At 41.6% G+C, this 17,728-nt stretch overlaps 1 protein-coding gene across 1 annotated transcript in view; it reads right to left on the reverse strand.

Moving 5' to 3' along the window:
- The window catches only part of LAMA2 (laminin subunit alpha 2), a 901,593-nt gene that overhangs the window by 289,342 nt on the left and 594,523 nt on the right, over positions 1-17,728 (reverse strand). The window contains exons 26-27 of the mRNA XM_088452064.1: positions 14,208-14,387; positions 20-208 (exon numbers count right to left, since the gene is read on the reverse strand). Coding sequence (XP_088308190.1) covers positions 20-208; positions 14,208-14,387 — 369 coding nt within the window. The remainder of the gene's footprint in view (positions 1-19; positions 209-14,207; positions 14,388-17,728) is intronic.

Here is a 17,728-nt window from a genome sequence, read left to right on the forward strand (position 1 = left end):
ATACAGAAAATAAAATAACCTCTGTCAGTTCAATATCGTGTCTTGTCAGCTGGCCATTTTGAGGATCAGGCATGTGTCTCACAATTATTCTGTGGTTTGTGGCAGGACCACCTCTAATAATAACTTGAGGTTCATAAGCTGAAGGTCCAGTTTCTTCTCGGGCTTCAAAGTAAATAGTATATTTCAATTTTCCTCCATAAGCTGTCAGCTTTAAAGATGAAAGATAAAAGGTTAATAAGTTAATGGAAAACATATTGGAAATTGTTAAATGTGTTTGTCTTTAATTTGCATACCATTATGATCCAATTTTAGATTCTACAAACTTAAATTTATTCATAAAGACAAAGCAATACATGAAGTTCACTTAAACTTAGGAAGAATGCTTAAAAAGGCAAAGGTGTTCTTTCTTTATTGTGACATCATTCACCTATTTTTACCCAGAATTATAGTTTTTGCAGTGGTGAGGTAGTTATGGGGCTTAACAATAAGGTGGCTTGGTGGCGAGGTGGGCCTGGTGATTCCTAACCATATACTATTTCCCATATATGCTCAGAAGAAAAATAAATGTCTTGGGGTGATACACATTTTTTTTTAACTTTTGTTAGATTCATCTGTACTTATAATAAGGTTGTAATGGTTGTGTCTGTACATAGAATATTTTGGGAGAAATGTACTCCTTGAGACAGTGTATGAACTTTTTTTTCAGAATTTTTGTTTGTCTGTTCATTCCACTATCACGCAAACACTAAGGGATGAATTTGGATTGCATTTTCAATATTGTATAGCTTAGTCATCTAGAAAGAAGCTGAGGTATATATTTTCTCAATGTGAAATCAGGTAGAGGAGCACTAAAGTAAAAAACAGAAGCTTGACACTTGGCGAGTGCAGCTTGCAGGCTCCTCAAGCCAAAAATGGCTATTAGTATATATATATATATATATATATATATACATACACACATATGTACAGTATATATATATATATATATATATATATATATTTTGCACCCTAAATTTAAACAGTTATATATATATGTATATATATATATATATATATATATATATATATGTACACACATATGCAGACATATATCTCTCAAGATCTATTTCACAGGAAAATCGATATATATATATATTACGCACTAATCAGCCTGCTTATCTTTACTCATGAAGTTGCAGTATACAGTACATGTAAATCCAGTAGATGGTGCACCAAGACAAATACTACATATTATAGAGTCGCCGCTCATGTTACTTGCAACCTTTCAGTGTTACTGTAGGTAAAGGGATTAACGGATTTGGGATCTGCAAGATAGTGCAGATGGACTTCTAGAGCACAGCATTGCACTGAAAATTGGTGTTCTGATCATACCTCTGCGGAAATTGACTCCACCCAAGTTATGCAATGGGACCCGACTTTAAGTCATTGCTCTACAGAGGAACCTATTTGAGCCACAGATTCTAACGTGATCTGGTGTAGGTGACTATGTTTATACCAAGGGTACCCCTTATCCCCAACAATTTTCCTTTTTTAATTAAAGTTCCTGCAAGCATCTCCTTTGCTATGACTATGAACAAGTCGCAGGGACAAATGCTCAGGGCTGCAGGCATACAGTGTAGATCTCAGGACCAGCTACTTCTCCCATGAGCAGCTGTACGTGGCTTGCTCATGAGTTACTAGCCCCAAGCATTTTTTAATCCCTTAAGGAAAAACTGCAAATATTGTTTACAAAGACACTTTGTGATCAATGGGCCTGATTTAGCAAAGATCGCTATTCAGCTAAAACGCACGCACCGCAGTTTCTAGTATCAGCGATCACAGCCTAACATAAGGATGCCCACTTCCCCTTACACACATATTTATACTTGGGCAATATAGCGAAACAATCAGTAACATCGAGTAACATCGGACCAATACGCCTAGTTAAGGCAGGTCAGATCTCACTCAGTAATTGTTAACTTAAGTACACTCTATGAGGCTGTGTATGGTATTGCAGTGAATCATTTTTGCATGCCCATGCAACGGCGTTGCAACGCACTGGCACGCCTGCGTTCGGCCGACCGCCCCCCCGCCACCACCCACAAATGGCACTTCCTGTCAATATATGTGCTCTGGGTCTGTGTAGCCTCTGCACACGCAGTTCCCATCGCAATTGCTAGTTGGTGCATGCACACTGCGATGCATACACATGTGCTATGCGAATTAATCAACCGATTGCATCCGCCTCTGCTATTGCGATCTTTGCTGAATCAGGCCCAATGTTTGCAATATAAAATATACATCACAATATCAGATGCCACTACCGTCTTTGTAAAATCAGTTCCACTGAGCAATAATAGACATCCACACAAGCGAAGCTGCGGGCAAACGTTAGTTTTACAATGGTGATGTTTAAATACATGAAAAATTATTAAACCAATCTAAGTAAATTATCTCAGTTATACTATAGTGTAAGTACAGGAATGTCCTCATACTCAAACACTATTGTTGCAGTCGTGCCAAACAGCCCTTCTCAGCTTGCTAGGTGCTGTTCGATTCAGCTTGCACCAAGCGTCTTTTTTGTCCGAATATGCATCTTAGTCACAATGCCTTTAAGTTGCAATGGGATGTAACAAAACCACTTAACGAGATAGCATTAATTAATTTGACACTTGTATATCTGTGTGCGACTGTGTCTGTGTATATCTGTGTGCGATTGTGTCTGAATCTGTATACGAAGTCAGGGCTGCCATCAGAAATTCTGGGGCCCAGTACTAACAAAATAGGCAGGGCCCCCCCCCGGGTATAGGGCAGAGTTGGTCGGAGTTGTGGATAACGTGAGTGGAGCTATATCAGGGGTGTTGCCTAAATTTGTGCGTAAACCAGGGAGGATGGCTAGGCATGGTGGTGAGGGGTGGTACAGGGCAGGGAAGACTGGCCTGGGGTGACAAAGGGCAGGGAAGTGTGATTGGACTAGGGTGGCAAGGGGCAGTAGGGGAGGGGCAGAGAAGACAGGCAGGCAGACTGGCTGGACATGGGGGGGGCAGAGAAGACAGGCTGGCAGGCTGGCTGGACATGGGGGAGGGGCAGAGAAGACAGGCAGGCACGCTGGCTGGACATGGGGGGGGCAGGGAAGGCTGGCTGGACTGGGGCAGAGAAGACAGGCTGGCTGAACTATGAGGGGGCACGGGGAAGACTGGCTGGACTGAGGGAGAGGCAAGGCAGACTGGAAAGACTGGGGGGGGCGTAGGGAAGGCTGGCTGGACTGGGGGGGCAGGGAAGGCAGGCTGGCTGAACTGGGGGGGAGCAGGAAAGGCTGGCTGGCTGGATTGGGGGGGAACAGTGCAGGGAAGGTTGGCTGGACAAGAGAGGGGGGGACACAGGACAGGGTCAGCTTACCTGTTCTCCTGTCCTGAGAGAATGGAGCCCAGCTGGCAGTGGTGAGGAATGCACCGGGCGACAGGAAAGGAGAAAGATCATCAGCGCTGTGTCATTCAACTAAGGACTTGAGCCGGCCTCAAACATCAGGGGTGCTGCAGCATTTACTATGGAGCCGACCGCGAGCCAATCACACCACGCGGAACAGCGGCCAATCAAGAGCGGCCGCTCCTGATTGGCTGATCAAGAGCTGCTGTTCCTGATTGGCTGCCGTTCCGTCAGCCAATCACAGCTTGCGGAACGGCATCCAATTAGGATCGGCCGCCCCTGACTGTCGTTCCGCGAGCCAATCACAGCTCGCGCTCGGCTCCAGTGACAGTCCATAGTTGAAATGTCACAGTGCTAATGATCTTTCTCCCTGCCTGCCACCGCCGGTGCATTCCTTGTCGCTGTCAGCCGGGCCCCCTCTGTCTCCGGGCCCGGTACTGGAGTGCCGGCAGTCCCCCCCTGATGGCGGCCCTGTACGAAGTGTTACGATGCAGCAGCCGCAGCTATTTTTGCGCAAAGTTCTGTTGTGCTTCTTCTGCGACTTTGTACATACAGTATTTAAAACTAATTATTGTGTGGTTGAAGTCGCAGCTCGGTACCTCTGGTACAGATTGAGTGGTGTTTTGCTGCCGCTGCAGTGCAAATAAGACACAAATTTGAATAAAAAGTTGGTACACTAATAATTATATAAAGTAGTGCGCTTTTATACTGACTACTGTGAGATAAAGTACAACATTCATATTTACATCACAATATTACAACACAGTGTAAGGTACAGTATGCAGTTGAAAACGCAGATGCTCACTTTATTTAATACTTACACGCTACCATCAATAAGATCATTTACTCTATTTTAATCATATTTTGCTGTATTTAGACATTGTTATTTTAAACTAATCTAATACAAGTTAAACTTTATTTTTGTGCATTTCTCCAAGACAGTTCTTTTACTTTTGGTTTTAGTATTCATGCTTAATTGTCATTGATAGCACTTCCTACCAAACACTGAGTGAGACAATAATTCAATGTCTCCTTTAATAGCAACACTTCAGGGGCTCTATTAAATTATTATTATATTAATATTAAATTAATATTTACAGTTACTTAATAAACCAGTGCATACTTGTATCATTTATGCTCTCTTTAATTTGCCCCTGTTTTTACAGATATACACAATTATTCATGAACAAAATTTTGCCAAATGCAGATGAGTTTTCTTCTCCAGGAGATTGGTGGACCAAACATGGACACATTAGAGCTTTACAAGTAAGATACAGATAGGGGACATGTACTGAAGAGATATTAAGTGGAGAGAGATAAAGCATGAACTACAGCTCCTGTCATTTTACAAGTTGTGCTTGAAAAATGTCAGGAGCTGATTGGTTGGTACTTTCTCTCTCCAAAGCTTCATACATTAGGCCCTAAAATGCACGTGGCTTAGGTAGAGATGAGATTTTTTTTTGTGGTTGAGGAGAGGGAACATTATAATGAACCTAGCACACTTTTGTATCTGCAGAGCCTCTACAAGTCCACACAATAACCTCAGCTCATAGATAATGGCAAAAGGCATTCAAACCATAGCTTTGATAAAGTGTTTGTTTCTTTATTTAACAATATTCTAATGAAGAGATTTGATGTCTCTTTGCCGTCTTCAAATGTATAACACAGAAATTGGGTAACACAAGCAAATTTGTAAGAGAACACTTTTCAAATGAATAAAGGATTTTGTCTAAATGTGAAAATTGGTAACAAATTGAGGTGATATTTTTATGTATGGGCACATGTGTATTCCAATAAAGCATAAAATGCAGAATGCCTTTATAGATACAATGGGAAAGTGAAGTGCACTATTATCCTATGTCGTGTATCTTAAGATGCAACAACAGTCTGTAATTAAATAATGGTCATGCAATATGACAGTTATTTACTGTCTGTCCACTAGAGTTATTTGTTTCCATTTCTACTGTATATATATATATATATATTTACAAAGTTAGTCAAGCATGCAACATTTTTTATAAATATTATAATGTGATATTTATAAAACAATTTTTATTACTTTGTCAAGTAAACACTTAACTATTCTGGATTTAAAATGCAATTAGACTAATGGATTATTTCTCATGCAGACATAAGAGAAAAAAGTAAACAGTATTAATGGATAAAGGGCGGTATTCAATTAGTTTCGCACCCGCAATAAAGTTTCGCATGCTGGACTTTTCTCCTACATCGCGTATTTTGGCAGAGGAAACTTATCGTGCGCGGATCCGCTATTCGCCCTATCCAATTCCAAAATACACGCAAAGTCAGAACAGGTGAAATGTGTTGTCAGAATCGGGGGAATCAGCCTGAACCCCCCCAAAATTTGCCAAATTATCTACATGAAAAAATAAATGTGGTTAAGACCAGCCAGTGTTTTTTTTTAATAATGGTAGATGGGGATGGAACGATTGCAATCCAATACTTATAGTAAGGTGATGTGCAGGGTCTGATCTATACAGGTATTTGCTGTGACCGTCTTTTTTCCCCGTTAAAATATATATTTTGATCCAGTGAGTATTAAACTAACAGGAGATAATTGTATGTGCTGCTACTGACTGGAAGTCACACAAATAGATCCTTAGTAAAGCATGCTTAAAATGCAATTAGACTAATGGATTATTTCTCATGCAGACATAAGAGAAAAAAGTAAACAGTATTAATGGATAAAGGACGGTATTCAATTAGTTTCGCACCCGCAATAAAGTTTTGCATGCTGGACTTTTCGCCTACATCGCGTATTTTGGCAGCGGAAACTTATCGTGCGCGGATCCGCTATTCGCCCTATCCAATTCCAAAAGACACGCAAAGTCAGAACAGGTGAAACTTGTTGTCAGAATCGGGGGAATCAGCCTGAACCCCCAAAAAAGATGCAGAAACATTGGGGATCAATGTAGCAGTGTCCAATTAGCCCTAATAAAAGTGTTTGGGCTACTTAACTTGGTACATTTGCCTCTAATTAGTGTCTTTGCACAAGTGGTGAAGAATAACATAAAGCTGTATTTTTTGGTGGAAATAAATAGTCCTGTCAAAATTTGGGGTACCTGAAAATGGGTGCTAGCATATTTTAATGTCTCTAATGTGCAGTTTTAATAAAAGTGAAATTCCTCCCTCATAAAAACCCCTCCAATTCCAAAAACACTTGACCCCTTCTTAGAGCTCCCCCAGAACCTTATTTCGCTAGTTTGCAAAGTTGTCCTTTGTGCTTTTTTGCCCCCAAATTCAAAATATTTGGGGTGTTCTTTGCTTTTTTCTTTGAATTTTTTGACACAGTTGTCCTTTGGGGGGTTGTCCCAAGGGTTCTGAGTGGTTTCCTCACCTTTGCACTCCAAAATAAAAATGTTGCACTTCTTTTCTCCAGCTATTCAGAGGCGAATCTTTTTCACCTATTACATTGTATTGACTTTCCCCGACGCGAAAAGCGGATGGACTTGAATACGGAGATAAGTTTCCGACAGGCAAAAAGACGCAATCGTCAATAATTTGTCGCCGATGTCGGCTTTTCGCTTCTAATTGAATACGGCCCAAAGTTTAAACTAAAACATTATAAATAAAATGTTTTTTATTATTATCATCCTTATTATTAATAATAATAATACTAATAAGAAAAATAATACAAATAATAATGCTAATATTAATAATCACTTTATGTAAAGTTTCTTCAGTAATACTCAGAACACTTTACACATAATCTAAAAACATTGGATATTCTGAAAGTAGAGGTGCATTCAAATTGAATGCTTGAGTAAACAGTTAAGCCTGGAGTCTGTTTCAGAAGATTTCTAGAGCGGAGCCCTCTTGTACTAAGCGAGGCAGCGTATGATATATAGGAGATTCTAAAAACTATTAGTACTTCATCTGCAAATTGAAGCGAGTGAGAGGGACTACTAGAATCAGAAGCTGCATTAAGAATCTGGGACTCTAGTTTATTGACATTCAAATCAATTTTAAAACAGATTTATTTGTCATTTTACATGTAAAGGGAATAGTGAAAAGATGTTATATGGCAGGGATCCGATAGGCTACTTAACAGCTCATTTTGTACCAGCATCAAGTGGTGTAACTTTTCCCAGGTGTATTGCAGTTGTCTTAGCATAAGAACAGAAATGTATATATGAGTTTAGGAAGATCTTTGGGTGGAATCTAATGCTTGAAGCCAGCAATGTTTCTCAGATGTAAGAATTATATTTGATCGTGGCTGATGTAAAAGTATCAGGCCACAATCAAGGACCACACCAATATTTCGCACATGATAAGAGTTTCACATATCTGTACCCCCAGTTGGCTCTACAGAAGGATTTTTTTTGTAGAAGTCTGATGACTGCTTCTTTTAGAGATTCAAGAAAAATGCCTGTCTGTAAAGAGTGCTGTGCTATATTTGAAAATACTGGACTAATTACATCAATACACCCTACTAGAAGGTTTGTTCGGGCTGGATCCAAGTCACAAATGGCAGAATACAACGGGATACTTTTCCAGAAAAGAAATTGCAAACTCAATTTTGTCTCAGTGCAGGTTGCATCAAGCTGCAGAAATGCTCGTCTGTGAAGCCTCTTCCACCATATGGCAGAGCTGAGCTGGTATGTTGTTTGCTGCCATAATCCTTTTTGACAGGATCTCTGACTTCTTATGGTTTACTGTCGACTTCATTATGTTTGATTAGTTTTAATCTATCCTCGGCCAACGACTTTGAAGCCTGTGACTTCACTTCACTTCTTAAGCTTCCCAATATTATTGTCAAACTAAGGTGTTATGCTTGGTCTTACACAAACAAGATAGATTGTACCCTGTATGCAGCCATCACATCCCTATAATGGAAATGGACAAGAGAATAAAATCCTTGCATTCAACCATTACATCAGAGAGATAAAGATTTGCTAAGAGATCCTGGGATGTAACCCCACACATTGGCTGTTACCTGGTCTCCATGGATTAAGTTGTATTTTGATGGGTTATGAGCAGTGGCAGATTCCCCCTAGTAAATTCCACCACCCGCAGGGACTGCCTAGCAGTGGCTTCCCAATTGAAAGTGCTCTATGCTACTCCAGATGGACAGGCAGTCCCAGGGGGAGCTGTTTTCTACCCCTTGGGAATGTCAGTCCAAACTACAATTAGCAGAGAGAGAGAGAGAGCATCCAATGGGCAGCCCTCACCCGCTCCTAAGGGATTCAGCTGATGCAGTCCCTAGAAGCCCAGGCTACTTGTCAATTTGGGCACACATGTGGGATCATGAACCCTTTCATGCACAGAGCGGCAGAGACTGAACCCAGACCCCCTGGAGGTAAGAGGTAGGAGCCACTGCTGGTTATGAATGAGAATTAAATAGGGTAGTGATCAGACCAACTAACTGGGTTTCAAGCTACTGTAGCTCAACCTTGAAAACAAGAACAAGTGAGTGACCACAGTTATACATAGCAAAGAAAATAACTTGTGTGATTCCAAAAACACTTATTGCTTAGGGAAGGTCTTGATATAGCTTTGAGAGTTAATCATGAACCCACACATTGACATCCTTCAGGATGAGACATCAACAATATCTGTGAATGCAAACAGAAATACTCTTTACTCTCTCTACCTCCAAAGAGGCTATAAATAAAAAGATCCAAACCTGTAGAACTTTAAGCACCAATAAACTCAAAATGGTTATTCCCGCTGAGGGAAATCTACTTTTTAATTAATTTAATCTTTTAAAGAAATTTGCCAAATTATCTACATGAAAAAATAAATGTGGTTAAGACCAGCCAGTGTTTTTTTTTAATAATGGTAGATGGGGATGGCACATTTGCAATCCAATACTTATAGTAAGGTGATGTGCAGGGTCTGATCTATACAGGTATTTGCTGTGACCGTCTTTTTTCCCCCTTAAAATATATATTTTGATCCAGTGAGTATTAAACACACAGGAGATAATTGTATGTGCTGCTACTGACTGGAAGTCACACAAATTGATCCTTAGTGAAGCATGCTTGTCACAATCGTGGGATTTGGAAGCTGTGTTCCCGGACTGGGCCTTGGACCTGTATTACTTGGTGCAGACGCTCGCTGGAGGAGACTTGGCTTAATAAAGTTTCTCCGCATGAGAGGGTGCAGTGAACTGATAGGAGTTTGAGGAATGTAGAAGTAGCGTGGTAGCTTGGAAGCTACGTGGAGCGGCTGGATAGCCGTGGGTAGACGTTGGTAGCATGGTGGCTACGTGGAGCGACTGGATAGCTGTGGGTAGATGTTAGTAGCTGGGCAGCTACGTGAAGCGGCTGGATAGCCGTGGGTAGATGTTGGTAGCTGGGTGGCTACGTGGAGCGGCTGGATAGCCGTGGGTAGACGTTGGTAGCTGGGTGGCTATGTGGAGTGGCTGGATAGCCGTGGGTAGACGTTGTTAGCTGAGTGGCTACGTGGAGCGGCTGGATAGCTGTGTGGAGACGTTGGTAGCCGGGTGGCTATGTGGAGCGGCTGGATAGCCGTGGGTAGGCATTGGTAGCTGAGTGGCTACGTGGAGTGGCTGGATAGCCGTGGGTAGACGTTGGTAGCTGGGTGGCTACATGGAGGGGCTGGATAGCCGTGGGTAGACGTTGGTAGCTAGGTGGCTACGAGGAGCGGCTGGATAGCCGTGGGTAGACATTGGTAGCTGAGTGGCTAGGTGGAGCAGCTGGATAGCCGTGTGGAGACGTTGGTAGCTGGGTGGCTATGTGGAGCGGCTGGATAGCCGTGGGTAGACGTTGGTAGCTGAGTGGGCTACGTGAGGCGGCTGGATAGCTGTGGGTAGATGTTGGTAGCTGAGTGGCTACGTGGAGCGGCTGGATAGCCGTGTGGAGACGTTGGTAGCTGGGAGGCTACGTGGAGCGGCTGGAGAGCCATGTGGAGATGTTGGTAGCTGGGTGGCTACGTGGAGCAGCTGGAGAGCTGTGTGGAGACGTTGGTAGCTGGGAGGTGAATACTAGCAGGAAACACCTTCGGAGCACAGTGGGAAGGCTCACTTAGTAGAACTAAGAAAGTAGTTGCACTGGCAACTTGTGTCAGCATTGGGGATCCTTTTATAGTGGATGCTGGAGCTGACAGGCTGAGAGAGAAGGAGAAGATTCCTCGTTGGTGGTAGTGAAGTCACATGGGCAATCCAAGATGGCCACACCCATGGACCAGAGGACAGCGCTCCAGCGGGGACCAGCAATCAGCAGGAGCCAGCGAGAAAGCAACACAGCAGCAGGACCCTCCAGAGGACAACAGAGAAGACCGCCCTGAGAGAGGAGTACGGCGCGGGAGCCGGAAGACAGCATGGGTCAGCGCCCGCAAAGGTAAGCGGTGGGGTCTGGTTCTGGGGTCTCCCGAGCAGCGTGTGACAATGCTTGGGTGACGTGTTAATGTATTTTCTTGTGTGCAAGGTGTGAGAATCATTTCAAGGTTTATTCCTCTAGAACCAAAGAGTAAAGTCAGCATGTCTAGTTGGTATTTACTGGAATCCTGTGTTTAAATGTACATTATTATTCTGCCAGGAACACAGAAGTGGGAATGCTGAATATCAAAATGGTAATACAAGGCAGAAGATAGTTGCTGGATATAGAGGAGAGATGAATGGTTTCTTAAGGGATGATTTGAATGGATCACACATTCTCTTTAATTGTGGTATAAAAGGCCATATCCAATTAGCTGCGGTAAATTACCACAGGTAATTAGCTCGCACGAGGCTCGCTCGGGGCTATACAATTAGCCCCATAGTCAGCCTGACGACAGCACTTATTGGTTTTTTTTTTCCGGGACCTGATGTGTCCCAAAAAATAATCCACGATAAGTGCCGTTTTTTCGCCAAAAAAAAAGGCGAGAACACATAGAACCGCGAGCTTATCACGGCTCCTATGTGTTAATGGGCGAACTATCCTATTGATTTTAAATATACAAGTAGAAATATGCGCTTCTTCTAGGAAAAAGAAAATGTCGACCCAGTTAATATAAAAGTACCATCCAGGGAGAGATAATGTCCCCCAAAGTTCCAGTTTTCTTTAATCAAATATCTTCAGTAATCAAATAAATTCTCCTTCTCCACATTCCTTTGAGACACTTCTGCTGATGTAAACCTTTAAAATCTTCAGTGACAGTAGAGGTACTGTAGAGTTTGAAGCAGCAATTCCGCAAAAAAAATAAAAGTGAGTTTATGTTTCTTATGTAATTCACTGTGGCATACTATACATAGAGGTTTTGGTATTTATGGTGTCTCCTTGGTTTGTTTTTTCATGCTACTATTTCTAATTATATAATTATACAAAACTTCATGGACCACCATGGCAACCACAGTCAGATGGCACTTGAAGTAGTGGTTAGAAAGTATTTGGAAAGCCCCTTTATCCATCTGGACTGTGACATCCTCCCCCTCACTGTCTCTATTTTTCCATCACATCTGTGAAAGCATAGAAGCTATTTTGTTCAGAATAGACTTCAGTTTTGTGTTAAGCTTGTAAAATGTAATATGTATGCACAAGGTCATGTGATAAGGAATATTTATTCAAATGCTTATTTTAAGGTATTCTGCTGTTATGAAGAACAGACTTTTCTGTGAATAGCTGAAGGTTTAATGTTTATTCTGAACAGATGTGTTGCCTAAGCAACTTGAAAGAGTATAAATAGGTGAACGGTTGGGGCATTAAAGACGAGAAGATACTGAGACTATGCATATGTTCTGTATTTCTTTCCAGCCGTTCCCAGCACCTTGAGGGTCACCAAGAACTCAGGGCCTGATTCAGACCCAGTCGCAAGCACTATGCGCTCGCAAGCGGGTCGATGGTGGCCCAGTGCGCATACGCATGACGGATAGCGACGGGCAACCCGTTGCTCCGGGTCTCGTACCAAAGAGGGCGTTCTGTTGATGTTGTGATGTCAGTGGGGCCGGCCCATGGGAACGCCTCCGTCTGGGCTGCCACGCCCCCGGCTCGCCCACCGAAGGTGGCGTGCTGTCACTCAAGTGATGTCAGTGGGAGTGCTTTCGACTCTGTTAGAGCCAAAAGAACTCTGGGTCTTGACCATCGCAACCATCTTCCTAGCCACTCGCTATAGCTGTGGACTTACTGTGTTGGGCACCCATACTCGTTTTCCCTCCAGAGAGATTTTGAAAGGAGACAATGATTTGTACAATGATAGATACAGTAAGAATAATAATTATATATATTTGCTATTGAAAGGGGGGAATAAAACCTGAGTGGGATTGTTGTAGGAAGGCAATCCGTTCATTTTGGAAATATGTCAGAGTGGTGTAGTTAAAGTTGAAGCTAAATCCTTATATGTGGAGTGATTTTGAAGTATTGTAAATTGTGTGCTATTTACATTGTTTAATAGAAATGTTTAGGGCCTGATTCACTGCTGCTGCCTGCCCACTACTGGTGCGATTCCATAGGCAGTGGACTTGTGAAAATATGCTAATGACTCAGCTGCCGTTTCGTGCACAGAGACCCCCACCTCAGGCATCTTACACCCGCCGCTTATGTACAAAAGCAAAATATCGAAAACATGGAACGCACATTGGTGAGACATCAAACCTCTGAGTAAGCTGTCTCAGAATGAGCTTCTCACCTAAGATGCCGGGCCTCTCCAGTTGCATATGAATTTGCAGAGACTCACTAGAGCATGCCCAGAAAACGGTTATGATATGCCTGCGTTTTTCTATCCAGCCACCATTATTTCCCCCAAATGCTGACTAGTAGTGTCTCATTTTGAGAATAAATCCTATATGTGACTATCATCGCTAGCCAATTGATGCGTATTCGCAGTGCGACTTTGACGCAAGAGCTGTAGCAAAAATCACTCTACTGCATCTGACATTGACATTGCATGCATCTCTGAATCTGGCCATTAGTACCATAAGTAGATGATGGGAAATCAATATTGAAGACAGCAATGTAACTATACAGACTGTTACAATGCAATGAGCACATATTCTTTGCACAAATAAACTAGTTTGTCTGTATAATAATAAACTATCATTTTCACCCCTTAACAATCTCTTAACTTCCCTTGCCAATTTGTAATAAGAATAAAAATATAAAATGGAAATAAAATTCCTTTTTCAAATAGATGATAGAAAGATATTTTAATTTAACATATTTTTCCCATAGGCAGAACAGGCAAAATCCCCTTTTATTAAATGACACCATTGATGTGATTAATGAAACTGCAAAACTGTGGGGAGAACACAAACACAGAAGAAAAATAAAATATCTATATTCCATGCAAGTCCAATTACTACAATGAAGTAAAGCTGATTGAATTCTAAATATCGATTTCATTCTCCCCTTAAAAACAAAATAGATACTTCTTGCATTCTAAGCAGTTAAATGCAATGGTACAGTACATTTAAAACATTCCAAAATCATATTACTGTGTTTGTATATATTGTTCTTACATACTATCCAAAATCTTGAGTTGCCTAAAAGAATCAACTATGACATTAATAAAAATGTATATTTGAATATATCCCTAATGTTAAGGGAGTGATTTATTGAAGTGCATTTTTCCTAAATATTTAATGCAGATGCCTTATTTTAGTAAATAAAATAACAATAATCAAATTGAGCTATATTGCCATATGTTTGTTGAAAGTTAGGTAATCAATTAAAAATGTGGTATTTGCAACAGAAGAAATAAAATATGTTTAATGCTTAAGAAAATCATGGCATGTTCATTATGAGAACACTAGAAAGTCATGGAGTATACCATTCTTCTTACAGTATAGCATATTAGTTTATACCAAGCATAGAAACTCTGTTAAATTTAAATATTTTTTTTACCTTTCGGCCCTGAAATTGTTGTGGCAGTTTCCAATAAAATGGTTCAGAGTGCAGGTCTTGATTTACTTGATCAATGAGTGCTATGATCTCTGGATGCTGGTAAAATATACCTTTAGTGGTCCGTTGCTGCAGGGTAAAGTCTGTCAATTCCAGCACTGTCTGATCAGGCTTTAGTGTTTGCTTGACAATAAATAGTAGAGAAAATTTTAGAAAAAAATAAATGTAGAAAATACAACAAAACAAATACTGTATGTAGCTAGGTTTTTTTTACAAATACATATTTTAGGATTTAGCTGAATACCAAATGTTTCCATAAATGATTCATTCAAAGACCATCCAAAACTTAGTTTGCATATTAATTTCAACCAATTCATTAAAATGTTATATTCTTTTTTTAGGGCCCGATTCAGAATTGTACACAATACCGATATTTTCAAAGCTGAGAAATTATCAGTAAACGGCGCATTCATCCAAGTCTCACTAAGCATGCCCCAATGTACATTACCATAGTCGTCGGCAGCGACTATTTACTCACAGTGTGATTGACAGTCAGGAAGCCTTTGTGGGGGATAATGGGAATGGAATGGAGTGCAGTGGATATGCCATCAACGACCGGGAATGCAGCATGGTTTGTCCAGGTACACAGTTACTTGCTCTATTTTACTCTATTCCCAATTCTGAATCAGGCGATATGTTAAATTAAGGATAATAATATAAACTGTGTGTATAACTGACTGATAATCAGGGGAATGTTAAGTGCAATTTACTTGTAAAGACCGAAATTAAATATCACTTTTCACAATTAACGCTAATTATATTTTTAGACAATTAGTGCAACCTCAGAATATTACAACATCAAAACACTGGTTAATCCTTCCATCTTTATGAATGTCAAATGTGTCATTTATGCCAGATTAAGGCAGCTCTATGGCCTATAAGGGAACATTCAGAAGGAAGACAAAAGGCATTTTATATGCCTGGCAGAATATAAACTAATAGGCTGTGTCCGAATCCATTTAGGAACAAAGGCCCTCATTCAGAGCCGTACGCTCTGAGCAGAGCGCACGCTCTGAATGAGGGCCGGGCTCCATTTTCATGGAGCGTCCTCCTGGACGCTCGTATAGCTGTGGGTCACCACCCACAGGCTATACGAGCGTGCATTGTGATGGTCGCGATGGTCGAGACCATCGCGACCATCGAATTTGCGAGCCGGAGCCTGCGGAGTGGTTTTGGCTCTATCAGAGCCGAAATCACTCCCACTGACATCACTAGTGATGTCAGTGGGCCGGCTTTTGACGGGAGGCGTTCCCGTGGGAACGCCCCCGTCAGGGAGGCACGCCCCTGGCACGCCCACCAAAGGGGGCGTGCTGTCAATCAACATTGACAGCACGCCCCCTTTGATCGGACACAACGAGCGAAGGACTTTCCTTCGCTCGTCGCGTCTGGCGCATGCGCACGACGGAGCTCCCTCCGTCGTGCGCATGCTCAGTCCATAACATCGACCCACTTGCGAGCGGACAGCCGCTCGCGAGTGGGTCTGAATCAGGCCCAAAGTCTAACAATTTAAGGGTGTCCCCTTTCTATGATGTGATTTGTGTAGTCCTATTGGACTGCTGGTTTATAAAAGCGATTTCCTGGTTGGGAGGTCTCTTGCCTCTTTGGAAATGTTGGTTCTTTCTTCGCCACCATAATTTTTCCTTCCTTTCAATAAATAGTTTAAGTAAGCTGACCATTTACCCAGCCAATATGTCTCATTGTATTTATAGTATATAAGTTTTTTACCTCTATTCACCTGTTGTAGAAATGTAGGTTGACATCAGCCAATAGCTGATGGGAAGTGTATGACCATGATGAATTACCTTCACTAATGCTAGCATCTATTTAAACAGCATAAATGAGCAACAGACACTACTACAGTAGGTCTAGATGATACAGTATCTGATAGTGATTTGTTCAAACCACCTCCCATACAGGGAAATTCCTGATGTTATCACGGCATTACTGGGTTTTTTACAGTAACTTTGTAAATATCTGGTGCCAATACATGTCCAGTTTTTGAATCCTTCAGTTATTAGACATCCACCAAATGGATTACGTTTCTGAATTCTCCACACTACAGAATCTCAAGCCAATATAAAAATTCACCCAGTGAATCAGTGTGAAATGGTGAGAATGAAAGGAGACTAGGCACATGATATGTGGAAAATCTACAGATTGTATGTGTTTGTTATATGAAATGAATGGAGTTTTAAAACAAATCATGCACTGTTGAAAGATTTTTTATTTTTTTATCAGTCGATCATCTAATTAATGAATGTGGAGAGCTGGAGAAATATTATGAAAAGATAACTTCAAAATATAATTGTACATACCTAATTAGGTAAGAGCAATAGCATAAATGTTAAACACCCTATCCATCCCAAACTAGGGTATATTTATTAAAGGGCAGGTTTTTATAAGTGGAGTTGTTGCCCATAGCAACCAACCAGATGCTAGCTATTGTCTTCTTGAAGGTGCTCGATAAATGATAAATAGAATCTGTATGTTTGCTATGGGCAACAGCTCCACTTCTAAAAACCTACACTTTAGGAAATATGGGCCTGATTCAGAGCCGTTCGCTATTTGTGGTCGTTCGTTCAAAAACAAGGGGTGGCTATTCAAATGATCCGTTCGCAAATTGCAGTCTGTTCCCACCTCTAAGTCTGAACGAGCGAGCAAAACATACGCTCGTTTTTTTGATAAAAACGCCCCTGGCCGCACGCACCATACGTCATGTCCGCTATTTATTAGATTAATCGAGTACATCATACAGCGTATGAACTGCTCGCTATTCTTGTGGTTGGTGTTTTCAACCGCTATTTTGCGAGCAGTTCTGAGTTAAAAAAAACCAAGTGACGTGGTCAATGACGCTGCTGTATTAATTATGCACTCCCTTAAAACGCCCGTTTTGACCTTTAAGCACGCCTGCGTTCGGATCTCCACTCCCCGTTTTCAAGCACCTTCCCCTGTTACCACCCACATACGCCTCATTCTGTCACTCAAAATAGCAGGCCCTCGCTATATTGCGTACCAACGATTTTCGGCCGCACTGACTGGTTCGCGCATGCGTACTAAAAACCGTACGCATGCGCAGATGTGCGAACATCGCTCGGAACGAGCGTACTGCCGCTAGCGAGTGGCTCTGAATGAGGGCCTATGCCTCTAAGTGCCTAATCCAGTGGTTCCCAAACTGTGCACCGTGGCACCTTGGGGTGCCTCAGGACACTTGAAGGGGTGTCTCAGGTTGGTGGTCCAGCACCAAATCAAATTATTTATGGTCAATGTAATGTAAATATGTGGATAAACAGAAGCACAAACCTGTCACCTACAACATAACTGAGGTATGACAGGTAAGCACAATTTACTTCAATTTACTACTACACTACATTTTTTCTGAATTTCTCAGTAATAAACTTTTGGTTTAGGGGTGCCGTGAAAACAATTCTGATGCACTAGGGTGCCGCGATTCCAAAAAGTTTGGG

The sequence above is a fragment of the Taudactylus pleione genome, unplaced genomic scaffold, assembly GCF_031769625.1.
Source record: "Taudactylus pleione unplaced genomic scaffold, aTauple2 ptg000006l, whole genome shotgun sequence".
Classification (NCBI taxonomy): domain Eukaryota; kingdom Metazoa; phylum Chordata; class Amphibia; order Anura; family Myobatrachidae; genus Taudactylus; species Taudactylus pleione.